This window comes from Centropristis striata, chromosome 4 (genome assembly GCF_030273125.1).
Source record: "Centropristis striata isolate RG_2023a ecotype Rhode Island chromosome 4, C.striata_1.0, whole genome shotgun sequence".
Classification (NCBI taxonomy): Eukaryota; Metazoa; Chordata; class Actinopteri; order Perciformes; family Serranidae; genus Centropristis; species Centropristis striata.
Genome location: NC_081520.1, coordinates 42,917,271 through 42,944,514, shown reverse-complemented (window position 1 = coordinate 42,944,514; position 27,244 = coordinate 42,917,271). Strand labels below are relative to the sequence as shown.

At 42.1% G+C, this 27,244-nt stretch overlaps 1 protein-coding gene across 1 annotated transcript; it reads left to right on the top strand.

The window, feature by feature from the left end:
- Positions 1 to 204: 204 nt before the first annotated feature.
- Positions 205 to 27,244, top strand: dhx36 (DEAH (Asp-Glu-Ala-His) box polypeptide 36). The gene is made up of 26 exons (XM_059331764.1): positions 205 to 760; positions 1,491 to 1,636; positions 1,763 to 1,882; positions 2,043 to 2,250; positions 2,905 to 2,943; positions 3,073 to 3,243; positions 3,465 to 3,544; positions 5,807 to 5,881; positions 6,913 to 7,079; positions 7,193 to 7,274; positions 7,369 to 7,509; positions 11,621 to 11,726; positions 16,272 to 16,359; positions 17,074 to 17,129; positions 17,235 to 17,299; positions 17,835 to 17,978; positions 18,324 to 18,441; positions 19,720 to 19,818; positions 20,836 to 21,009; positions 22,100 to 22,186; positions 22,266 to 22,349; positions 22,476 to 22,575; positions 22,687 to 22,777; positions 25,016 to 25,136; positions 26,484 to 26,636; positions 26,713 to 27,244. The coding sequence occupies exons 1-26, from the start codon at positions 464 to 466 to the stop codon at positions 26,944 to 26,946; spliced, it is 3,246 nt and encodes a 1,081-aa protein (XP_059187747.1). The 5' UTR covers positions 205 to 463; the 3' UTR covers positions 26,947 to 27,244.

Sequence of the window (27,244 nt, the reverse complement as noted above, 5' to 3'; positions counted from 1 at the left end):
GGTAAAAAAGACATAAAGGATTTCATTTTTAGTTATAACTCAATTTCGACCAAACATATAGTTACTGTAGTTCCGGGAAAACAACATCAATATGTTTTTATTGCTAAATTAATTTAATCGCACTAACCTTGTGAGAAGTGAGTTTGATGGCGAACAACCAATCACAGCGCGATACGACAATATCAGGCGGCTGAGAGCTCTGACGTCATTTCTGCGCGACATGCCGGATGGAAAGGAGAAAGCGTTGCATGTTGACAACATCACCTTAGTGTTTGAGTTAAAGTGGTGAACTAGTGGAGCTTTGTTCACATTGTTCATGTAGCTACCAGATATTAGCATTCAGTGGCTAGTAGCGCTAGCCTCCTAGCTTAATCCGCCTCAGCTAAGCTAACAGCAGCCGGTAGCTAACGGGACTTACCGGTTACCGGATATTTAACGGCTACTGCTGGTTTCTGACGGCGGGATGAGTTATGGATACGGAGGAGGAGGCGGGAGGAGAGGCAGGAGAGGAGGTCGAGGCTACAGAGATGGGAGCAGAGAAAGATGGGACAGAGGAGGAGGAGGAGCAGGAGGAGCAGGAGGAGGAGGGTCGAGAGGACACAGCTCCGACCTCGACCAGGACCGAGGAGGAGCAGGAGGAGCAGGAGGAGGAGGAGCAGGACAACGGGACCGTCCTCCTCCTCACCTGAAGGGACGGGAGATCGGCCTGTGGTACGCCAGATACGGAGCCGTGAGGAGGAAGCAGGCTGACCGCAGATCGGTATGAGCTGGTTGCTGAGCAGGTTGCTGAGCTGGTTGCTGAGCTGGTTGCTGAGCTGGTTGCTGAGCAGGTTGCTGAGCTGGTTGCTGAGCTGGTTGCTGAGCTGGTTGCTGAGCAGGTTGCTGAGCAGGTTGCTGAGCAGGTTGCTGAGCTGGTTGCTGAGCAGGTTGCTGAGCAGGTTGTCAGTCTGTTAGAAAGGAAGGAGTCTGAGGCAGAAGTTAACTTATTGGTATAATAGTTCAGAGTCTGCAGCAGGGTTGTCCAGACTGATCTACTGAACATCGTGTAGATATGCCTCCTAGATCCTGACCTTATACAGTTCAGTGTGTTGACATGATGGTGTTACCAGGAGACACATGATCTCCTGCACGTTGTTCAGCTTTGAGTCATGCTCTGAGGGCTGAAATGGCCCACTCCCACAGTGAAACACAATGGGCAAACTGGCATTTTTGATTTAATCTGCTGAGTTTTGAATTGGAATATAAAGAATGAGGCTGACAGCATTGGTCTCGACCCCTTAAACACACAGCTTTTATTGATATAGCAAAGAATTTACAATGGAAGTTACAGTGTGCAAAATGATTTTTCTTAGCTGAATCCTCACTGAAAAACAAACTAAACAAGCCCTGGTGTCATTTGGTTCGGCTGACTGTAAGGTTCAGGCTGCTGACCTGAACGCCCCCTTCATGTGTGTGTGTGTGTGTGTGTGTGTGTGTGTGTGTGTGTGTAGCGGGCGGTGGTCCAGATGGACGAGGCCAGAGAGCAGCACATCACCAGGCTGCTCCACTCCGTCCAGCAGGACCAGCCGGGACCAGCGAGGGACGGGAGAGACGCTAAAGCCTCCACGTCTGAGCGCTGGAGGGACAGCCGCCACTGGTGACAACAGCTGCTTCTCATCCAGACAGCTCGCAATAAAGAACATGAGAAAAATAGATAAAATCACACTTTCTGTAGTTTTTTGTTTTCTGCTGACACAAGAATTACTCTAATTTCTACATGCAGTTACTTTGATGGCGATATGTCTGAAGCGGATAAGCTGAAGACTGAGTTGAAATCTGAGGAAGAGGAGGAGGAGGAAGAAGTTCCTCCTGGCCAGAGGAAAGCAACTCACAAATCACAACGGTAACTCTGCAGGCAAATCAGATGCATGCTGAAAAATGTGACTTAGCCCCAAAATATAGTTCAATATTTAATTGTACTCCATACCACAATCAACAAACAACCAATACTGTCTAGTGAGCCACTATATTTTATATTTACACTCTTTAATGTTTCTGTTTAGTTACTTCCCTCCAGCAGTTAAAGACGAGCCTCCAGACACCTGGGATGATGAAGATCAGCAGGAGCACGAGGAGAAGGAGAAACTGAGAAGGAAAGACAAGGACCTGGAGTTCTTATTCCAGGAAGTAGTCAGAGACGGTTCCCTGGATGAACGCTTGAAGAGAGATCTGCAGAGCAAGAAATCAGATCCCAAGTACAAAGAAATGCTGGTGAGCTGAAAGATGATTACAAAGTTTTCTTTCTACAAAGTTACGGTAAAGTTAAAAGTTAAGGTTCTAGCCTACTAAAATAGGCCTGATGACCCTGGCAGCCCCTTTATGGATTTCTTACTTGTTTTTGTTGTTGAATGTAATGATTTTATCACATTCCTACAAATATATTAGATATGATTCATATCATCTAAGTTCAAAGGTTGGATTGATAGTTTCTGATTTGGTTCCAAGCAATCAAGAGTGGAATATAAATAACAGTAAAAGAAAACGAAACACGGAGCATCTGTGTTTTAATAATTAATAACACCTGCCAGCAAGGATTTCTTTGCTTTGTTGGCTGTTCTGAGAGTAACAGGTCAGCAGCTATTTATGTTTATGGATCCAAACAATAAAACTACTAAACAACCCTAAAACAGTGACCAATATGATGAAGTAATATATCATCAATCACAGGAATATTATTATGATATTTATTATATATGCAAAATAATGTTCAATGATTTAATAATTCATTTACAATGTATTGACTAAATGTATTACATGTTATCTGTAATTATAAGAATTGAGATGTTCTTTTGAAACTGTAAACATCACAATATAAAGACAAAATGTCTGCACTTCATTAATGTTTGTTCATTTCTTTGTCTTTAGAAATTCAGGGAAAAACTACCATCCTATGGGAAAAGAGAGGTAAGGTTTTAATTTTACTAATTAATGAGTTAATACTCCTCATTATAAATTAAATCAAATTTGATGTATAATTACCGTCCGTCATCGTGCTTTTCCTCCTCCTCATCAATCTTTGTGCTCCGTCTCCAGGAGCTGGTGGAACTGATCAACTCCCACCGCGTCCTGGTGGTCAGCGGAGAAACCGGATGTGGGAAAACCACTCAGGTCCCCCAGTTCATCCTGGACGACTACATCAGCAGAGGCGTGGGCTCCATGTGCCGCGTGGTCTGCACGCAGCCGCGCCGCATCAGTGCCATCTCAGTACGTGCTGCTGCTCTGACTGTTGTTGTTGTTGTTGTTGTTGTTGTTGTTGTTGCACTATGGGGATATACGTGGTGGCCAACAAGTGTGATCTCATGTTTATGCACTGCATACATCATTTCCTGCATATGTCATTTCCTGCATATGTCATGGATATTAACATGTATAACATGTTAGAGTGCTGAAGGTTCCTTCATGTTCTTGTGTGTGTTTCCTCTCAGGTAGCAGAGCGAGTCGCAGCAGAGCGGGCCGAGAGTGTCGGGAACGGAAACTCTTGTGGTTACCAAATCCGCCTGCAGAGGTAAGAGATTCTCTTTGACCGTATAAATAAAAACACTGATATGAAGAGACGCCGTTATCTGGTCTGCTGATCAACTCCTTCTGTTAAACTGATGTTAGGCACTGCTCATAACATAATGTTATGATAATATAATGATGTAATCATAGATAAATACAAAGGCTAATGGGCCCTAATATTCCATAGGAGCTATGAATTTTTATTTTTAAAAATGACCCTTCAGTGATTGTCTGGCTTTTTTCTTGGTGTAGTTGTCGTTTCTCAGCATCATGTTTGATCCATCTTCTTTACAGAAAAGCAGAAACTGTCTGTTCTTTATGTATCCATAGATATACAAGGTCACAATGAACATGAACTACCTCCGCAGTAATCCATGTATCAAGACCTAGTTTTATTTTCTCAATAAAGGGAGTTTCTTTATGGATGGACACAATTGAGATTGAAAAGGGAATTATATGGGATGAGTTAATACCACAGGAAATGAGTTTTCATTTGGAGGAAAGGAGATCTAGCAGATGGTGAGACAGGCTCTTGAGTGGAGAGCTGCAGGAGACGAGAGGCTGCAGTGAATCACATCCAGGAGTATATATATATATATATATATATATAATATAGTAACAGTGAATTACATCCAGTAGTATATATATATATATATATATACTACTGGATGTAATTCACTGTTACTATATTATATATATATATATATAATATAGTAACAGTGAATTACATCCAGTAGTATATATATTTATATATATATATATATATATATATATATATATAATATATAGTAACAGTGAACTACATCCAGGAGTAATATAGTAATATAGTAACAGTGTTTGGAGTGTGACAGGAGGAGACGGGCAGTAAGAGGGAAACAGGTGATATAAAGGGAGACTGATACAGGGGATAAGAAATGAAAAGATGGAAAAATGATTTTTTTTACTGTCTGGAAAATAGGACACATTTTCTAAATCTTTTTAATGCAGCAATGACTTTTTTTCTTCAATTGCATCAAGGTGCTGCAGTTGTGATTGGTAGCTGAACTGCAGTGTTCTGTATCAAAGACCTTAATTATAGACGGTTTAGAACGGCGTCTCTTTGAGCTGTCACCACCACTGATGGAGACCACGGTGGCTCTCAGTGGGTAAATGCAAAAGCTGGCAATTTGTATCTCAAGCTTTGTTAAACTTCTATTCATGCGCCAGCTCCCCCACATAGCAACTGATATGAAACAGTAGACGCTGCCAAACTCTTTGCTCTTCTTATGTTGGTCTCTCAGAGGGTAATTAACTTTAAAAACTGAATATTATTTAGCCAGAAGACATTTTTTATAGTCTTTGGCAACTTAATTTACATCTTTAGGGTATCGGTGTATTAGTCCAGCCAACTCAGTGTGATGGTAATGTGGTGCTGGCAAAGAGCAGCAGATGATATGTAGTTATAATAAAGTAGGAAACTGTTTAGAGTAAATACGATATATCTGATTCATTATAACCTTTCTGCTATTGCAAAACTGTCATAAACATTCAGAGGCAGCAGAAAACTGCTGCAGAACATCAACTTATAGATGGCAGGAGCCACAATGATTTTTATTAAGTAAAAAAAATTATATCTGTATGCTGTTTTTTTTATCATTGCGATTGTTGAGCTATAATATTTTTATCAATTAGGTTCTGATTAAGGTTTTATTAGTTGTTTATCCCTTTACATTGTGGGTTGATGTTTAATACTTTATAGCCCTATTTCAAAAAGTGCTTCATAAATGAATTTGATGTTATTGTTATTTGTCCTGATGTTCTTTGGGGAATTCCACAATTGCATCAATTGTACAATAAAGCCTTTAATGTGGTTCAGTTGTCAGTGAAATGTATTTTTTAATGTTTCAGCTTTATTTGCTATTAAAATGGATGAGAAGGCATTCCGTGATTGCTATTCAATGGAGAAGCTTTTCACCAATAATACTTATGTAAAGCATGATGAAGATAGTTGCCTAGCCAATTACATTTCTGTATCAGCAGCATTTTATGGCAACATCAATCTCGGCTTTCTGTGCACTTTGTACAGGCGGAACATCAAGATATTGCTCCTATGAAACTTACAAAAATAACAAGAAGAAAAGTGTGTGTGGGATCCTGAAATGATAAAAGACGAGGGAGTCTTAGAGCAGCATAAACATGAGCAGAGGCACCTGAAGCTCTTCCTGGTTACCTTTGTCTTTACTTTATAATAGTCTTTATTTGTGTCTTTTCTCCTTTATTTCCTCAGCCGGTTACCACGGAGACAAGGTTCGGTCCTGTACTGTACAACAGGCATTATTCTCCAGTGGCTCCGCTCAGACCCGTGAGTCCTCCCAGTGTTTCTTCTTCTGTGCTTTTCCTCTCTGTGTCTTTGTCCTCCACTCTGTTATTCCATCTGTGTCACTGTGTTTTACCCCTATTGATTCCTGGTTGACTCTACTGTGAGGGGCATTAGTATGGGTCCCCATGCTCTCAGAGATGAAGACGCTCTCAGCTGCTGTTGACTCATCGCTGCATGCTCATCCTGCATTCTGAGTGTCTCCACACAACCACAGACACTAAGTGATGGTGCCAGCTTCTCCTCTTGTCTTGTTTCATGCTCTTTCAGAGTTGGCACCAGTTAACTGACTCATTTTAGGACTTCAGTCGTCTGACAAAATGCTGCAACTTTTTGGCACTGAGGTTTATTTACCCAGCAGCTGGCTAACACGCTGCCAGTCTGTAGACTGCAGCGGTGTTTATATATGTATATATATATATATATATATGTTTATATTATGCTCTAGTGTGACTAATGATTAGTGATTAATGATGCATTCATGTTTCCAGTCATGTATACTCTTTTGACTCATTATTTCAGATAAACACAGAAGCCGATTCTACTTCAGATCACAAAGATAACAAATATCTCTGCAACTAAGTTGTGTCAACATTTTTTTACTTGTCTATATACAGTCATGGAAAAAATGATTAGACCACCCTTGTTTTTTTCAGTTTCTTGTTCATTTTAATGCCTGGTACAACTAAAGGTACATTTGTTATAATGATAAAAAAAAAAGCTCTTAAGAGTTTTATAATGTTTTCCATGACTGTATCTATTATACCAACCTCAGACTGCGAAAAATTAGATGACGTATTTAGAAAAGTGGGCATCTAATTATTACGACTTGAACCAAAGAATGTAAAAATAATAGAAATTTGCATCTGTTGTCCATGGTTCAAGAAATATGCAGCAAAATGTGAAAAAAGATGGCAGAGGTATGGAATAATGGACACACAATGGCTGTTTATCAGACTTAGTGAGGACATACAGAACTTTTGATCGACTTTAACCATTTGGCTGTTTGGTGTCAGATTGTTGTCCAGTATCAGCCACCTGGTGCTGGATGAGATCCACGAGAGGAACCTGCAGTCGGATGTGTTGCTGGTCATTGTGAAGGACCTCCTCAACCTGCGAGACGACCTGAAGATCATCCTGATGAGCGCCACGCTCAACGCAGAGAAGTTCTCAAAGTACTTTGGTAGGCAGCCCAGCAGTTCACTTACCAAAGTTTGTTTGGTTACTCTTGCAATTTCATTTTTTTCAGCATGGTCCTCTTTCTTATATTCCCCTTTATCTGTGGCAAACCTTTAGACAACTGTCCAATGATTCACATCCCTGGCTTGGCGTTCCCAGTGGAGGAGTTCCTCCTGGAGGACATTGTGGAAATGACGAGGTAGAACAAACTGCTCCCAACATAGTGCACAGATATAAAAATACAGATGAGACCACTACAGGCTCTGATATAAACTGGTTGGTGTGTTCTCCAGGTACCGTCCCCAGAATCAGGACCGGCGGCCCTCATGGAAGAGAGGCTTCTGGCAGGGACGCAACTCCAGACCGGAGAAGGAGGAGAAGGAGGCGGAATACAAGGAGAGCTGGCCTTGTTACGCTCACACACTGCAGGGCAGGTGGGTCTGAGAGCAGCAGGTGGTTTATTTATAGGCTAATAGATTATAGATTATAGATTATAGGCTGATAGATGTCATGTTCAGGTGGGGAAGGGGAGGAATTGGTTTCGTGACATCCACATTTCTAAGTAAATAACTCCTTTTCTTTGTGAATTGCAACTTCAAGTGTATCTGAGTGTCTGAGTGTTGAATCCAGAGCAGGGTAAGAGCTTCAGAGCCTTTGATAGGTTAGTAAACACAGATTCTCTCATTAAAGTGTTGTAACCTCTCCTCAGCTAGCTGCAGTGTCTCTTGAAGTACCACAAAAAGTCAATGTTGTAGCTTATATCCTTCTCTTCACAAATATAACTGCATGAATACGTAACATGGGCCGCACGACACTGCAATAACTGTAATTTACTGCTCGGTCTTGGAGTGTGTCGCGGTTTTCCCTCCTCCAAAATGTTGAGGAGGGAAAACAACTCCACTTAAGATGTCACGCTCTGCTCAGTTACACTCAACAAACATCCTTCAGGTAGTGCAGCTGTTTGCAGTGCAGTCCCTTTTATTTGTCACTATTATTACTGCTCTATGTAATAAAGTGAGTGCAAGAGAATGTAAACATGATAACTTCCAATGTCTGCTGGTAGAAAGTTTTCAAGGCTGTCTGAAGACAATCCTGTTATGGCAGGATGAGTTCTCTATCACTTCTTCACATCAGAGCAATCAGACCTTATCTAACTAAAGATGCTGCTCAGCTCCTAGATAGATAGATAGATATACTTTATTTATCCCAAGCTGACACCAGCTGCCCTCCTGACGGGCTGCCAGCCTGCAGTGAACCCCTTCAGAGGGTCCAGAAGGCTGGTGGTCCTGGTCTACAACCAGACAGAAAGGTCTCATGTGACAGCGCTTGAGCTCCACTGGCTTCCTGCTGCAGCATCAGATCAGATCTCTAATGCTGCCTATAAAGTCTCTGGTCTGCTCCTTCCTACCTGAACCTGATTCAGACATGTGTTACCTCCCCACGCTGAGCTCTTCCTCATCAGAACTGGCTCTGCCCCCCGTTGGTCCAAGGCATCCAAACTCTTCCTGTTTGTGGTTCCCCGCTGGTGGAACGTACCAGTTCCTACCAGAGCAGGGTCGTCCCCCTTACCTTTAAAAATAATAAAAATAAAAAAAGTAGCTTCTCTCCTAGCAACACACGACAACTCTACTCCTTAAAGAACTGTCACCAGCACTTATTGCTGCACTAATGGCTTTTATAAAATTAACTGGCTTTGGATAAAAGCGTAAAAGCTAAATGACTTGATGTAAATGTAAATGTAGGTACAGTAATTCACTGATGCCCTTCTCTAAGGCTTAAAGTAAGGTTAAGGCATTATCTGTTGCAGAGATGAGTTACACAATGGGGGTTGAGCCTATGGCCCACTGCATTAGTAGTATTATGAACTGGGTGCCTGTTGTGATATTGGAGCGGATCAGTTGGTAGAGCAGTCGCCCATTGAACGGATTGTTGGTGCTTTAATCAATAATTAAAGAATCCTTGGCAGAGTGTCTATTATTAGGAGTGTGATTAATAGTTTTCTAGGTGGCATGGTGCACCTGAAGCTGCCCGGTGGACTGAGATGTTCAGTTTGAGCTCTGTGAAGAACTTTAAACACTTTAAAAAAAAAAAAAGATATATATCATCTTGCTTTTCGTGAGAGCAGTTCAATGGAATAAAGACGAGCATTTCTCTATGCCTTATTCTTGTTTAAAAGTCATTCACATGTGGGTGCACCTAAATTTTGTGCTGGTGCACCTAAAAAAAAAAAAGTTAGGCGCACCAGTGCAACCAATGCAAAAAGTGAGTCTGGAGCCCTGATCCCTGGGCAGAATACTGAATACTGGATACTGGATACTGGATACTGGATACTGAATACTGAATACTGGATACTGAATACTGGATACTGGATACTGGATACTGAATACTGAATACTGAATACTGGATACTGGATACTGGATACTGAATACTGAATACTGGATACTGGATACTGGATACTGGATACTGAATACTGAATACTGGATACTGGATACTGGATACTGAATACTGGATACTGGATACTGGATACTGGATACTGAATACTGAATACTGGATACTGGAAACTGGAAACTGGATACTGAATACTGAATACTGGATACTGGATACTGGATACTGGATACTGAATACTGAATACTGAATACTGGATACTGGATACTGGATACTGGATACTGAATACTGGATACTGGATACTGAATACTGGATACTGAATTAGGGATGGGTACCGAATTCGGTACTTTTATAGGTACCGACCGAATTCCGTCGGTACTACCGAGTACCGATTCAAGCAAAATCAAACGGTACCATGTTTCGGTACCTAAACGGCGTTACCTTTAAACTGATCATTGATTTCAACCTGTTTTCATTTGACGTCTTGATTAACAAGCGTGCTGACGATCGCACTATTTTTTTATTTACCTCCTCGTCTGGTCCTGTCTGCTCACCGCGGCCACTAGCCACTAGCTGCTGCCCTCTTCCACCCCGGCGCAGAGACGAACAGCCGGCTCTAGGCCTGCTAGCCTCCAGCTACTATCTCTCCAATGTCTCTACCCGGGCTTGGCCTTCGTCTGCCTCCAGATTGGACCTTCCTTACTCCGTTTGCTCTCTCCATTCTTCTGTAGACCAGTCATTAGCCGTAGCAGCTAGCTGCTGCATCTCTGGTCCTCCGCTAATACTCCGCTCTTCAACTCAGGAATATTACCTGCCACTTTATTCCAAACTGTCTCGCTGAAATTAAATCTCTCGGACTCCTGCGTCATCCTCGATATGTTCACAGAGCAGCCCGACTCAACTTTGTTTATTCCAACCATGCCACGCCCACAATACTGTCTGACCGGTGCTCCGCCCACAGCTACGACGTCATCACAACAAATCACACGTGCACTTGCAACCTTTTTTTTTTTTTTTCTCCTCCATGCTTTGCCACCTGAGAGCTCCTCTGCATTCTTTGATAACGCTGCAACCTTCATGTTACAAAATGCACGTTCACTCAACAATAAAGCACTGCTCATCCTGGATTTTATATTGTTTTGATATATTTTTTAAAGTTTATATTTTCAAACGCAAAAGTACCGAAAATTGGTACCGTTGAGTACCGATACCGATTCCCAGGTACCGAGTATCGGTACCGTATCGGTTCAAATGTGAACGGTACCCATCCCTATACTGAATACTGGATACTGGATACTGGAGCCCAAATAGTCCCGATGCTGCCACGTTAAGGGAAGCCTTCACTCATACCAATGTGTCTTAATGGGTGAATGAGCTCAGTCTGAAGGGTAAATCCATTTCAGTGGTCACAAAGACTAGAAGCGCTATATAAACACAGGTCCATTTACCATTTAATATTTAATATTTAATATTCCCAGGAAGAATGACAAGCAGTGCACAGTTAGTGACATCACCCAGCAGTGAAACAAGCAATGACTCATACAGGAGCATCTCAATAAATCAGAATATGATGAAAGTCATTTCCAGTAGTTCAAGTCAAACAGCCAATAACCAAGTATTGAGTCATATAGATGGACATACTTTCAGAGAGCAACGTTTACATATTAAATATACTTTTTAAAACTGGTCTTTTGTAATATTACATTTTTTGAGAGACTGAATTTTAGGTCTTCATTGAATGTAAGGCATAATCATTATAATTAGAAGAAATTAAATAAATTAAGACATGGAATGTTTCATTCTGTGTGTAATGGATCGATATAATGTGTTATTTCCACTTTTTGAACTTAATTGCTGACATAAATAAACCTTTCTAAAATGTATTGAGATGAACCTGTAGCCAGGTGCTGCCAGGGAAAACAGAACAGAGATCTTAAAGATGAACATGAAAAGTGTTTTTCCGTCCTCTGATTATTCCTCCTGTTCATATTGAGATTACAGCAGATTGATTTAGACAGATTGGGTTCTTCCAAAGTCTTTTCCTTGCAGAAATCCCTTTGTGCGTCCTTGCTGAGCTGCAGTGGAGGATTGTAGCAGAGACGGTTATTGAAAGTGTTAAAGCACAGAATGTATTAATGTATTATCTGAATCTTTGTACAGATACTCTGACAACACCATCGAGGCTCTGGAGATGTTGGACCACGATGAGAAGATCGACCTGGAGCTGATCCTGGCGCTGATCCGCCATATTGTGCTCAAAGACGAGGTGAGCTGCTGTCTGAAAGTGGTAACATTCTGGTTTCACAGATTAGATTTTTAATGAAGTGCATTTGTACTCCATTGATGTGAGTTGGATTGAGGGAGTGTTGTTCTGTGGTGCTCGTGTCACAGAAACCCGTCTTTAGATTTTAAGACGTGTTCTGACTTGAAACACTTCCAACATGTTGATGATAGACGGCAGACGGGACAGTGGTCCGTTAGGAAGATGCTTCAGATCACGTAGAAGTGAATCACTGTCACAGAAACCTGACAAAAGGAGAGAAGTAGAGTGTTGGTAGGTGGAGCAGATGGAAGGAGCAGCTTCCATCACTGAGTGACATTAGATCAGAGGAAATCACACGGATCCTGGCAGCAGATCTGTGCTAATGACTGATTAACAGATGCTCTCTCAACACACAGCCAGCCCCTTTTCTCTTTCCACTTCTTGTTCAAGCTCCACATTTTACGTCATTTCAGCATTCACTAACATGCTTGATAATGTCAACTAAGTCAGATCAAATAGCACTTTTTTTTGTAAATGATTAACTTTTTCAGGCGACCCAGTAACACATACTTAACTATACTCAGATATTTAAGAAGTTATTTTTGCAGTCGAAATGAAGGCAGAGTAAAAAGTTTTTTTTTTAAATTGTCAGTACTCCAGTAACGTCAATCAGCTTGGTATTGGCAACATGTTTCTGGTATTTCTCAACTGCTCCTCGTTAGGCACAAAGGAACAGATTATCACAATCAATACTCACTGTAGCTTATTGTCACTATTAAAAGGAGAAAAACAGGGAAATTAAGTGCTAAGATTGAAGGGGAGAAAAAAATGCTTCACTCTACTCTCACGTTTCCTTTATTTCTCCAGGTTGAAGTGGAACTAGTTTAACTTATTTGTTGTTAGTTTGTGGAAGAACATGTAGGAGAGAGGAGCAGAAACAGAGAGGAGCAGAAACAGAGAGGAGCAGAAACAGAGAGGAGCCCAGAACGAGGAGCGACTAACGCACACAGACAGAATAATTATGAAGCCGTATCTCCATCAGTCACGGCCTCCCGCAGCCAGTCAGCCAGCTGATTCGCCGTGGCGTTGGCAAACGGCCGAAAGGGAGCCGACTGATTGGCCGTGACGGCGTTCTGAACCAGGATACGGCGTCTGCCAGCTTCCACTGTGATGATTGGTTAATTATGCTGCAGGAGGCTGTGATTAGACACCTAGAGGGCCGAAATACACACACACACACACACACACACACAGGCAGTAATACAGCCTGCTGGGGGCGCCGTGTGTGTGTGTGTGTGTGTGTGTGTGTGTGTGTGTGTGTGTGTGTGTGTGTGTGTGTGTGTGTGTGTGTGTGTGTGTGTGTGTGTGTGTGTGTGTGTGTGTGTGTGTGTGTGTGTGTGTGTGTGTGTGTGTGTGTGTGTGTGTGTGTGTGTGTGTGTGTGTGTGTGTGTGTGTGTGTGTGTTAAATAGACAACAGAGCTTACTGTGCTGATACTTGATTTTTAGTTTGAATTCATCAGAGCCTCTTTCTATGTGTGTGAACATGTGTTTGTGTCAGGTTGTAACCAGGCACACTGCCTGCTCCTCCTCTTCCTCCTCTTCCTCTTCCTCCTCCTCCTCTTCCTCCTCCTCCTCTTCCTCATCCTCTTCCTCCTCTTCCTCCTCCTCCTCTTCCTCCTCCTCCTCCTCCTCCTCCTCTTCCTCATCCTCATCCTCCTCCTCCTCTTCCTCCTCCTCCTCCTCCTCTTCCTCCTCTTCCTCCTCCTCTTCCTCCTCCTCATCCTCATCCTCCTCATCCTCCTCCTCCTCTTCCTCCTCCTCCTCCTCCTCCTCTTCCTCCTCCTCCTCCTCCTCCTCCTCCTCTTCCTCCTCCTCCTCCTCTCTTTCACACATGATCCCAGGCGTGTGCGGTCCCGTGTGTGTGCCGGTGGTTGAGCGCTGGTAATAATTAGCTTTAATTAAAAGGTGCTCGGGGCTCAGACGCTGCTGTTAATGGCTGTTCTTCATCTCCCTTTGATTCGTCTCAGGAAATGAACAGCGCTTTATAAAGACAAGTTATTTTGTTCCAGCTTAATGTTATCCTGAGTATAATTTTTTGTGTAAATTTAGGTCTTTGATGTGGTGAAATAGCATTTTCAGAAACGTTTCTGTATCGACAATAACATAAAAGTTGGATTTTATTCAGAACTTCAGTCTCTGAAGTCTCTTGGAGTATTTTTAGTCTTCCAGCAGAGATAAGTCTGAACAACGTGATCTGTATCTATCACGAAACGGACGGAGTTGAAACCGGAAGTTTGTGACATAACTGGAAGTTGTTTAAAGCCTGAAATTTCTCTGGGTTGATCAAAAGTTGCTATATTTATTATTTATAAGAAAACGTTTGACGCACATTAACACATTCCCTTTAACAGACTCGGCATTGAGCTTCAGATCAATGTTTCATACAACACAGCTGACCTACGACGATTTATACTTTGTTAAAACTACATTATCTGCACCGGATACTTCTTTCATCTGAGTACTTCGCTCAACCCAGTTTGAAGTCAATAATATGCCTATAAAAACATTTGGCTTATTATTTATCTCTGCCCTTTCAGCATTGTCTGTAGCTGCTCTGCTCTGTTTTACAGTCTGGTCTGCATGCACATTTCATAAATTGCATCCTCTATATTTGAGTCAAAGATTTAGTCCAGTAACCCTGAGAGCCAGGTGTCTCTCTGACTGAAATGTGTTTGCAGCAGCATCCAAGTCCTTGTTTGTTCTGTTTATTAATTCTTTGATCAGATATGTTCCGCCCCAAATCACCAAATGAAACTTTGCAAACTTATATTTTATTCATGTTAAAATCTTGAATGGCTGCTCATGTTCGGACAACATTAACCTCTACCACATGATGTCATGACTATAGACACAAACAAATCATATGAAATCACCAGACTTTCACTGCTTTACATAGACTGTAAAAACTAGTGAGTTCTTGTTTGAATCAATTTTAACAAATTCTCTTTTACTTTAGATCCGTTAATGTGACAACACTAGTTTGCACCATCGGTTGAATTCATGAAATCAGTCTGTGCAACATTAAATAAATCATAATTGTTCCTTTTTAAAATGCCACCACAAACACATGCTCAGGTATAGGTTTGAATGGGGGCCCAACCCTACATTAAACACTAATGCACTGATAAGTTTGGCATTTTATCAGTAAAAAAGGTTTAAGAAAAATATGTTTATAATTCTCAAAAGTAGGTATCAAAAAAAACATCCAAGTCTTTTAGTATTAGTACCAAAATTGAAACAAAGCTATAAAAACAGTAACCACTACCCAGCACCAGCCTTAAATGATTTTCATTTGTGCATCTGTTGTGTGTATCTGAAATGTCTGCAAGCATCTGTTATAACCTGTTTATACAGTCTATGGTTATAACCTGTAAATCTCTTTTAGATATTCTGTGTTGGATTCATTATTATTCTCACTGTCCCATTCCTTGTTGCCCAGGCAACATAATTGCTCCCCATCAATCATTAAATGTATCTTTATCCATTATAGAATAATGTCATGTTGTTGTTCTGTTTGACACCTACTTTACGTTAAGTGGTCATCGTTGCTCTGGCAGACAGCTGAATGTGCTTTGATTCATCTGGAAAACCTCCAACAACTCTACCAGGGTCAGGGTTTCTACCAGCAGCATCACCTGCTATCTGCTGCTGGTTTCTAGGCTTGTGTGTGTGTGTGTGTGTGTGTGCCTCTAAATGTTCCAGGTGAAAATATAGAGTTTTTACTGGTTGGAGGGAGTCTCTGAGTCTCTGTGTCTCTGAGTCTCTGTGTCTCTGAGTCTCTGAGTCTCTGAGTCTCTGTGTCTCTGAGTCTCTGAGTCTCTGTGTCTCTGTGTCTCTGAGTCTCTGAGTCTCTGAGTCTCTGAGTCTCTGAGTCTCTGTGTCTCTGTGTCTCTGTGTCTCTGAGTCTCTGAGTCTCTGAGTCTCTGTGTCTCTGTGTCTCTGTGTCTCTGTGTCTCTGAGTCTCTGAGTCTCTGAGTCTCTGAGTCTCTGTGTCTCTGAGTCTCTGAGTCTCTGTGTCTCTGAGTCTCTGAGTCTCTGAGTCTCTGAGTCTCTGAGTCTCTGAGTCTCTGAGTCTCTGAGTCTCTGAGTCTCTGTGTCTCTGAGTCTCTGTGTCTCTGAGTCTCTGAGTCTCTGAGTCTCTGTTAATGTGAAGCAGAGTCTCTCCTCCAGCTGGAAGATGTTGCTGTCATCATGATGTCAGGCCTGTTGTGTCTGAATGTGGAGGTCTGGAGCTCAGGGCGACTCGATTCCTCCGAGGACACGGCTCCTTGTTCACTTTGCTCCTTGTTCACTTGGCTCCTTGTTCACTTGGCACCTTGTTCACTTGGCTCCTTGTTGCTGAGGCTCCTTGTTCACTTGGCTCCTTGTTGCTGAGGCTCCTCCGGCTAGTGGCTGTTTGTTTCTGTTGGCAGTGTGTTTATTTTTCGTTTCTCGGTGGTTTTTGTGTGTTTCTCAGCTGTTGAGTGTTGTGCCGTGTTTTCCTGACAGGAAGGAGCGATCCTGGTCTTCCTGCCTGGTTGGGACAACATCAGCTCCCTGAATGACCTGCTGACGGCTCAGCAGATGTTCCGATCAGGTACAACACCTGGAAGAGCATGTTGATATTCAATAGAAGAGTTGATTATTCACTGACAAAGGTGCTGTTTTGTGATTTTTAAGTCTGTTTAAATTTAAAGGCAAAGTGCTTCTTGTTCTTAGATGTTTGACATTCACTGTGCAGGATGTTGGACTGTTTCCACCTGCAGCTGCTGAGGGAGAAAGTTTCTTTGTGCTCAGTTTAAACTGGAGTGTAATACGTGCATGTACAAGCATGATAATAAACAACGTGTGTAGAACTGAAACAGTTAATCAATTACAAATTAATTGGGTTTTAGAAAAATCCAAATTGCAATTTCACTGTTTCACTGACATTTTATAGACCGAGCAGTTAATTTGGTTATACTAAGAACTCGTTATGCAGATAAATCGATAAGGGCAAAAGCTGATAGTTGCAGCTTTACTGTGATGTGATCATTTTAAAACATACAGTTCACATATAGTTTCTGTAGTTGAACTTTTAAAATGGAAGGAGATGCCATTGCCCCCAACACGTCATCATTGGTTTCTTTGTGTTTTTTTCTGTCCATATTAAATGATAATATACTAACATTTGTTAAATAATAGAATAAATAGTTGCATTCTTGATATTTAAGGTGATATTTTTAGACCTAATGGTGCAGCAGTAGCAGTATTATCTATGTTGACTAATGGAGCTTTGTTTGAGTTGTTCTTTGTTCCTGTTGTGTTCCAGACCGCTTCGTTATCATCCCTCTGCACTCCCTCATGCCCACCGTTAATCAGACGCAGGTCAGCATTCCTCTCTTTCTCTCTCTGTGTCTGCTGATTGTTGCTTTACTTCCTCTTCAATATCAGAAAGAGTCCAACCTCCTCTCTCTGGCTCTCTCTGCTCAGGTGTTCAAAAGGCCTCCTCCTGGAGTCAGAAAGATTGTGATTGCTACCAATATAGCTGAGACCAGGTATGTGAGTGTGTGTTTGAGTCGTCCAGTGTTTGAACTTACTCCTTTAAAAATGTATTTGTCTTGTTTCTCTCTGGTAAGATTGGGAAAAAGAAAGAGAAGGCTCTTTGTCAGGCCTGTGTGTGTGTGTGTGTGTGTGTGTGTCTGTCTGTGTGTGTGTGTGTGTGTCTGTGTGTCTGTGTGTGTGTGTGGCAGCCGTTTGTTGGATGATGATGAATACTGTGATATTAATACTGATAATAATAATAATACTGATATTGTCTCTGATGGAGCAGCTGAGTCTCTCTCCTGCAGTTTGTTAATGTTCTCAGAGTCTCGTACACAAACTGAGCAAATGAAGAAGCTGCCTTCCCCTCCAGTCACTCTAAATATAGACTCTAAACCTACCAAAGAGCTACGTTTTATTTTTACTTCTGAATTATTGTGTACGTGAGAGAGTTTCAGCTCAGTATTCTTTACAGACTGCTTTGAAGTTGAAGTCTGATTTTCTCTTTATTCTTTCCCTCTTTTCTTTCTCTCGCTCTCTTCCTCGCAGCATCACCATCGATGACGTGGTGTTCGTGATAGACGGAGGCAAGATTAAGGAGACTAACTTTGACACCAACAACAACATCAGCACCATGACAGCAGAGTGGGTTAGCCTGGCCAACGCCAAGCAGAGGAAAGGACGAGCCGGCAGGTGTGTTTATTATTCTATTTCTAACGAGGGCACGGTGTGTATTAGTGCCTCGGGGTATGCAGAGCTAATCTGGAAGGATTATTCTCTCGTCTACTTATTATCTCAGCTCTGTCAGTCTCCCCCATCAGCCCTCTCCTCCATCTGTAAACACTGAGCACTTCCAGGTTGTTTCAGTCTGTGACTGCAGACGTCTGTTCTGTTAGCTCGCGCTGACATCAAAGTGGAGCGAAGCCCAATTAGTGGGAGCTGCTTACTGAGTGAAGTCTCACCCCATTGATTTTAAATTAAGCTCTTGTCACAGGACTTTAAGATGTAGCCCCTCCTCTTCTTCTCTGCATGTATCAGAGTGTGTCCAGGGAAGTGCTACCACCTGTACAACGGCCTGAGGGCCAGCCTGCTGGACGCCTACCAGCTCCCCGAGATCATGAGGACGCCGCTGGAGGAGCTCTGCCTGCAGATCAAGGTGAGAGAGAGGGAGGCAGAGAGACAGAGAGAGAGAGAGACAGAGAGGCAGAGAGACAGACAGAGAGGCAGAGAGACAGAGAGGCAGAGAGACAGAGAGACAGAGAGACAGAGAGACAGAGAGACAGAAAGACAGAGAGACAGAGAGACAGAGAGACAGATAGCTGTTGGCTGGGGAGCTGAGACGAGGATAGAGGGGTCCTGCATTGATTTACAGCCTCTCCTCCTAATGACAGCGAGGAGGAGGCTGACTCATGCTCCTTGCTCTCCTGCTCTCCTGCTCTCCTTCCTCTCCTGCTCTTTCTCACTTTCTGCCGACAACATAATGGCTGCTCCTCTCCTGGTTAGGGTTAGGGTAAAGGTTAGGGTTAGTTAAGGTTAGGGTTAGTTTCGTTAGGGTTAGGGTTAGGGTTAGTTAAGGTTAAGGTTAGAGGGTTAGTTTAGGGTTAGTTAAGGTTAGGGTTAGGGTAAAGGTAAAGGTTAGGGTTAGTTAGGGTTAGAGGGTTAGTTTCGTTAGGGTTAGGGTTAGGGTTAGTTAAGGTTAGGGTTAGAGGTTTAGAGGTTTAGAGGTTTAGAGGGTTAGAGGGTTAGTTTAGGGTAAAGGTTAAGGGTTAGGGTTAGTTAGGGTTAGGGTTAGTTAAGGTTAGGTTAGGGTTAGAGAGTTAGTTTCGTTCCCTAACACCAACAGTCTCTTTCTTCTTTGGTTGCTTCCTATTTTTTCCCTCCTCTTTTTAAAAGCTCATCCTCCACTCAGACATATTTCAGCCCATGCTAATGGAACATGAAGCCAAAGTTCACTGAGGTCTAGTGTCTGCAGTGATTGTTCCCACCACTGGCTTTATTGGATGTGTGTTTGAGTGTGTGTGTTCCACTACTCTAGCTGAATGGAGTGTGTGTGATGTGGTTTTTGAAGCTGGTGGGTGAGAGGCGGACTAATGCATCAGCGTCCTTAAAGTGAGAGAAACACTGACAGCATGCACCAGCTCTCCACTAACTAATGCAGCCTTCCCTTACACTCCAGCTGGTTTTAGGGCTTTGCTATATTTCAGAAATCTCTTGTTGATGTGGAAGATAATACATTATTTAGAGAATGTGTATTTTCATAGTGTCATCTTTTATCCTCACATTAATTGTGTTTACAGCCAGCACTGATAGAAGTATCTTATTATTGGTTGGTTGGCACATACTTGCAAATAGCAATATAAGCAAATCATGAAAAGACACAAATGCAGCATGATTTTACTAAAAGAAAATGTGTAATGTGACGTTTGCTTCCTAGATATTGAAACTTGGAGCGATTGCTGGATTCCTGGAGAAAGCCCTGGACCCTCCGACTGAGAAGGCCGTCAGCCTCGCCATCAAGAACCTGGTGGACCTGGTGAGAGAGAGGGGAGACCATTAAAAACATCCTCAGCCACTGTTTGGTTCAACCTCATCTCCTTCATAATAAGACTAAAAAAAACAAATTACAGAAACCCTTAAGGACATCCAATACAAACAATCATGCATTCTATTATATATAATATATATTATCAAGCTTTCAGTCTACAGTTTTTACTCTGCTCCAGCAGATTGAGCTGTTTGGACCCTTGTGGTGCAGATTCATGCTATTTTACTGCTAATTGCTGCTGTATTATGGATCACTGCACTGTCAATTACTAATAATTATTATTATTATAGAAACACCATTCCTTACTACAAAATATTTGATGGTTATGATCAGGATTGAAGTTGGTTGAAATATTTAACTCAGTGAAAGTTGAAATAATATCAATAAATTATTGTATGGCAGTTTTTTTACCTTTAAAAACAGCATTAATGTCTTCAAATGGCTTGTTTGTAATGGGAAGGTAATTTTTACAGTTTAAGGTTTCACTGAGAATGTGACAATTGATTTTCAAAAATGTTGAATATTCATTTTCTGCTGATCACTTAATTTATACATTTACTCATTGTTTTAGCTTTAATGAACAGTTTTGTCTATTTGTTTGTTTGTTTTTACCAACATCTATAGTGCAGTTCTCCTCTGGGAAACAGTAATATTTCAGAAAGAGAGAGTTTCTTTATCTGAGTAAAGGCTTCAAAGGTCTCTGTTGGGAAGCATTATTAACAAATCTGCTCATCCTCTAGTGGAAGACAACAACAATCAGTACTCATTAAAAGAGTTTAGAAGAAAAGATATGATAATTATTTCATGCTAAAAGATTAAACACAATGAAAACCAGTGGAGGAAGTTAAGTACTAAGGTCCCTAAAAGCCTTAATTAACATCTTCTGCTCACAAAGGCTTCCTTCTGCTTCATATTTTGAGATATTCATTCCCTTATTTGTGGATATGTTTAAAAACACATTTAAAAACACCTTATGTTGATGACTAAAGATGTGTTTTGTGTTAGAACGCTCTGGACCGCTCCGAGGACCTGACGGCGCTGGGCTTCCACCTGGCTCGGCTCCCTGTGGAGCCTCACATCGGGAAGCTGATCCTGTTCGGAGCTCTGCTGGGCTGCCTGGACCCCGTCCTCACCATCGCTGCTTCTCTCAGCTTCAAAGACCCTTTCTTCATCCCCCTGGTAGGCCACCACTCACACCAATCAAAGCTCACTGACACTAACACACTGCTGCACTGGAGATCTTTTATTACAGAGTAGCTCAAATATTCTCTCATGTTCATTCTCAGGGTTCATACAAAGTGCTTCATTTTAACTGAGACTTTCCAGGTTGGGAATATGCTTGAATTAGTATTTACTGATTTTCAACAGGTATCATCTTTTAGTATCTGAAATGAACCAACCTGTCATGTGTTTGTGTCTCTGAGACCTTGACAGGAAAGAGAAAGAACTGCAGGTGTTGCCATGAGCACGGCACTTATATAATGTAAATAAGTAGATATTTTCATGTAAATATCCTTCTGGGATAATATGATAATTTTGTTTATTTGACCCTTTTCTTGTTTGAACAGCTACAGATATTGTCCTTCTTGTACTCACTGTTAGGCATGTAAACTGTTTTTTAATGATTTAAACGTGTTTCTTCCAAACCGTTAGAGATTAAAGGAAGGAAAGTCATTTTCTTGTGTTCACTCACCGTTCAAAGCTAGATAAGTCCTCTGTTGATCCCTACACTGGAATTATCAAAACACACAGTCAGAGTTAGTATCTGGTAAAAATGAATCAGTTTACACTGACTGCTGTATGTATACAGGTTTATCTCAATACATTAGAAAATGATGGAAAAGTTCATTTCCAGTAGTTCAGGTCAAACAGCCAATAACCAGCTACTGAGTCATATAGATGACTTTTTACATATTAAACATTCTTTATTAAATTGGTCTTTTGTAATATTTAATTTTTGACACTGAATTTTAAGGCTTCAATAAATGTAAGCCATAATCATTATAATTAGAAGAAATGAAATAAATTAAGACATAAAATGTTTCATTCTGTGTGTAATGGATCTAAATAATGTGTTATTTCCACTTTTTGATTTGAATTACTGACATAAATGAACTTTTCTATGATATTCTAATTTATTGAGATGCACCTGTAGATACATTCATAGTCCAGAGTCTAAAATATTTATTCACAAAGGAACCTTAAAAGTGCTGTAAATGTGGTTGAATGTTCCTGTTAAAGCCCTTGCTGAGCTGTGCTGTCTCCTCAGGGAAAAGAGAAGATGGCCGACATGAGGAGGAGGACTCTGTCCAGGAACTCAAAGAGTGACCACCTCACCATCGTCAACGCCTTCCAGGTGAGAGCCACACCTGCCACTTCTTCATCTCTGCTTGGTCTGAATGGATCCTGTCTTAATTCTCCCGTTGATTGATCAGGGCTGGGAGGAAGCCAAGCAGCGTGGCGCCCGGTCCGAGAGGGAGTTCTGCTGGGACAACTTCCTGTCTGCCAGCACGCTGCAGGTGAGCCTGATCCTGGTCCTGGGTTCACTTTGATACTAAATAAAACCACATTACATGTTGAACTGCTGCCTGGACACATCAGGACCTGCAGCCTTGTTTGATCTAATGTGTCCTGCCGTCTTTCAGATGCTGCACAACATGAAGGGCCAGTTTGCGGAGCATCTGATGAACACCGGCTTCGTCAGCAGCCGGGACCCCAAAGACCCCAAATCCAACGTCAACTCGGGTGACTAACAGCAGTTTTTGTTCTGATTAAACTGTAAGAAAGTGATTTTTCTTATGAAGCTTGCAGGAAGTGCTCATTTGTTCTTTCTCCAACTCTCACTTCTTTCCGCAGACAATGAGAAATTAATCAAAGCAGTGATTGTAGCTGGATTATACCCGAAGGTGGCCACCATCAGACCGTCTCACAGCAGGAAGAGGCCGGGGTGAGTGGATGGAGGTCCAGGAGGCTCAATACATCAGAATATGATGGAAAAGTCCTTTTACAGTAGTTCACTTCAATAACCAAGTACTGAGTCATAGAGATGACATACTTTCAGAGGCCAACATTTCCATATTATACACACTTTTTAAAATTGGTCTTTTGTAATTTTAAAATTTTGTTGAGACACTGAATTTCAGGTCTTCATTAAATGTAAGCCATAACCATTATAATTAGAAGAAATGAAATAAATTAAGACATGAAATGTTTCATTCTGTGTGTAATGGATCTATATAATGTGTTATTTCCACTTTTTGATGGAATTAATCAATCAAATCAAATCAAAATTACTTTATTCATCCCAGAGGGTAAATTCAGTGAGTCTGGTAGAATCTCTGTTAGAATGAGACAGCCTGATGGCTGCAGGAGAGAATAATAATAATAATAATAATAATAATAATGATAATAGTAGGAGCGAAGGATCTTGGTCCTGAAACAGAGAGAGGAGCTGCTGTTCTTTTGGTCCGTGAAGGTTTTGTGTAGCGATGATCTGGTATTTAAAGATGTTGACAGGTCATCTCATCTCACTGACATAAACAAACTTTTCTATGATATTGTAATGTATTGAGATGCACCTGTATAGTATTCTACAGCTGTATCTCACAGAGCTCAGGTTGCTGTCATGGCCGCCGCTGTGGCCTGAGAAGACAGACGCTTCGTCTCTCAGAGACAGACTTCTCTCAGAGACAGACTTCTCCCAGAGACAGACTTCTCTCAGAGACAGACTTCTCTCAGAGACAGACTTCTCCCAGAGACAGACTTCTCTCAGAGACAGACTTCTCCCAGAGACAGACTTCTCCCAGAGACAGACTTCTCTCAGAGACAGACTTCTCCCAGAGACAGACTTCTCTCAGAGACAGACTTCTCCCAGAGACAGACTTCTCCCAGAGACAGACTTCTCCCAGAGACAGACTTCTCTCAGAGACAGACTTCTCTCAGAGACAGACTTCTCCCAGAGACAGACTTCTCTCAGAGACAGACTTCTCTCAGAGACAGACTTCTCCCAGAGACAGACTTCTCTCAGAGACAGACTTCTCTCAGAGACAGACTTCTCCCAGAGACAGACTTCTCCCAGAGACAGACTTCTCTCAGAGACAGACTTCTCCCAGAGACAGACTTCTCTCAGAGACAGACTTCTCCCAGAGACAGACTTCTCCCAGAGACAGACTTCTCTCAGAGACAGACTTCTCTCAGAGACAGACTTCTCTCTTCGGACCAGTAGCTCAGGGAGATTTCTTCTGCATTAGTAATTCTGAACGCTGGTGATGCTCAGCCAGCTGAACGTTTTCACATATCTGCAGCGTGTTATGGATTCATTGCTCGATGGAGCACGTCTTGGTTATTTTGCTGCTAAATCAGAGCGCTGTGGTACGAGCAGCTTTGTTCCCTGCTTCAGTTTAGTCTGCTGACACTCAGTTAGAACCAGCGAGTTGCTTCATGCTGGAGAGGATTTCATGGTGTCTCTGGTTCCTCCACGCTCAGATGGCAGGAGGCATCATTATTAACAAGCCAGAAACACCTGATGGTTGTTTCTAGAAATACTTTGATTCATTTTAACAAAATGTATTCTTGTGGTGAGAAATTTTCACACAGTTTTTGCTACAACACACATCTACAAACACACACGTGTAGGTAAAATCTTAACCAGGTACTTTTTTACATGAGTGCAGTAAAGGAGAAATATGTTGTAAAAGCCCAACTAGGAACACAAGTTGAGCATTAACAATAGCTGTAAACTTCATGTGCAGCACTTTAATTTCATGCTTTCTATAGCAACTATGTTATTAAATTAAATATGTTTTTTAACACGAGTGCAAGTAACAATTAATTCCATTAGTTATTTTTTTTTCTCCAATTAATTTAGTCTCAAATGAATTTGGGAAAAAACGCCCATCACAAGTTGTGTGGCCAACAGATAAAAGTTGATATTTAGAATTTAACTACTAATCCATTAACAGAATTGTTGCAGATTAATTAATCACATTTTTTTTCAGCTTTATTTCCAAAATGCCCTTTTTCTAAAACTGAAATATGTTTCAAGTCTTTTGTTTTTCTCTTTCTGGCAACGAGAAATATTTCCTCTTGTTCTTCTGCCAGTTATTGAGAAACTATAAATACTGTTTGTTTAAGTGTTCGAATGTGACTTTGACTCAGAAACCTGCTGCAACATGTTTCTCCTCAGGGTGAAGGTGTACACCCAGGCAGACGGGAAGGTGTGCATCCACCCGAAGTCCGTCAATGCAGAAGAGACGGAGTTCAACTTCACCTGGCTCATCTACCACCTGAAGATGAGGACCAGCAGTGTGAGTAGGCCAGGGAAGCTTCACCTGGTTCACCTGTTGTGTGTTTTTACATCTGTGTCCTTGTGATGCTGAATGTGTCCTTCTGATGCTGAATGTGTCTGTGTGAGGGAGGAAGGCCGTGGTTAAAGGTTGGAACACCAGCTTCACTCTGAATGAATATTTGATTAAAACGCAGCTTTCAACTCTCTCAAAGGCTCCAAAGGCTTCAAAGCAGCAGACACAATATAAGAGAGGGGGCAGGGGGGGGGGGGGGGCAGAGGGGGGGGTTAAAACGGTCAATGCGGCTCTCTGACTGCCGCCCTCTCTCTGTCTCTCTCATTCTCTCTGTCTGTCTCTCTCTCTCCCTCTCTCTCTCTCATTCTCTCTCTCTCTCTCTCTTTTCCTCTTTCGCCCTTTTTCCTTTTCTTTTTTTTCGCGCCTCTTTCCACCTCTGTCTCCTTCCATCTGTTTGTCTTTGTTCTTTCTGTGCTGTCTCTCTTTGTGAAGAGAAACACCTTTCATGTGGTCTGATTGCTGCCTTGCCTTTGTCTCTCACTTTGCTGCCTCGCTCTTTATAAAGAAAAGTGCTTTGCTGGATGTCACAATCATTATTGCCACCATTATATGTTTTTTTCCTGTAGCATGGAAGTGGCTCTGTGCACAATGCTCTGCATCTGTCTCAAGGTCATGTTTACTGAGAGAGGAAGCAGCAGAACAGGGCCAAAGAAAGAAAAAACAACCAAGGAACATTAAACTTTATCTCCTCTGGTGGTCCATTACATTACACTGTCATCTCCACTCTCTCCTTGCTTCGTCTCCTTGTCTCCTACCCACTAACTCCACCTTCCTGCCTCTCTCTGATGCTAATTTCCAACACTTGTCTGTTGCCTTCAAAGCTGAAAGGTTTAGTTTGACCTCAGTCTGATGCTTCTGGTAGAATTAGAGTATGTTAGTGTGTCCATATCCAGCAGTGCAGTATCTCCTATTTTTTCTGTCTGAATATTCAGAATTCTCATTCATTTGTTTCATTTGCTGAAGAAAAATGTATTTTTTTATTTTGTCTATCAATAATCAAGCTACTCTACATAAGCAGCTGTCAGTTTAGCACAGGGAGGAAAACTGATGAAAAAAGAGTGTAACACATTAGTGAGAATCACAGACAGGGCAAGATGACATTTCTGCTAACACTGGAGGCTCTGAAACACATTTCCAGCTCTCAGCCTCTCGTCACTAATGGGACACTTCCAGCCCACAGCAGAGGAGCGGCGGCCCCGGGATCGTGATGATCATGATGATGATCATGATGACGCGGTAGCCAGGTCTGTTGTGGCGCTGTGGCGTTGAGCTTTATCTCTCTCTGGTCCTCAGATCTTCCTGTACGACTGCACCGAGGTGTCCCCGTTCTCGCTGCTGTTCTTCGGAGGAGACATCAGCATCCAGAAGGACGAGGACCAGGAGACCATCGCCGTGGACCAGTGGATCGTCTTCAGGTCTCCGGCTCGCATCGCTCACCTGGTCAAGGTAATCAGTGACTCGTTCACAGCGAAGCTCATCATGATTCTGTTTTATTGAGCTCACTCTCCTGTCTTTATTGCAGAGTTTAAAGAAAGAGTTGGATTCTCTGCTGGAGGAGAAGATCCGCCACCCGGCTCCAGTGGACTGGCAGAACCGCCAGTCCAAAGACTGCGCTGTCATCACCGCCATCATCGACCTCATCACCACGCAGGAGAAGCCTGCAGGCAGCGCTCGGGGCCACGGCAGACCGTGGGCGCCCGCCCCAAGAGGACAACACACTCACTTCAATGACGACGACGATGATGACGAAGATTAGCAGTGGACAGGTTTCTGGGAAGAGAAGAGCCTTGTGAGTGACTGAGCACGTCCTTGGAGGGAGGTTAGTGAGGACGTGATGACCAGCTGGGTCCTTAAAGGAAGGACGAACCTCACACACAACAAGTTATGCACTGAATGACTCCCATTATTCTTTCTTTTGTCATTTTGCAAGGACCAACCTCTGATCAAAAACACTCAGTAGCTGTTTTGTTTGTACATTTCTGTCTTGCTCTTGTTTTAAGCAATATCACTAAATCGACTGCGCAATAAATAAAAAAAGGATGTACAGAAAAGAA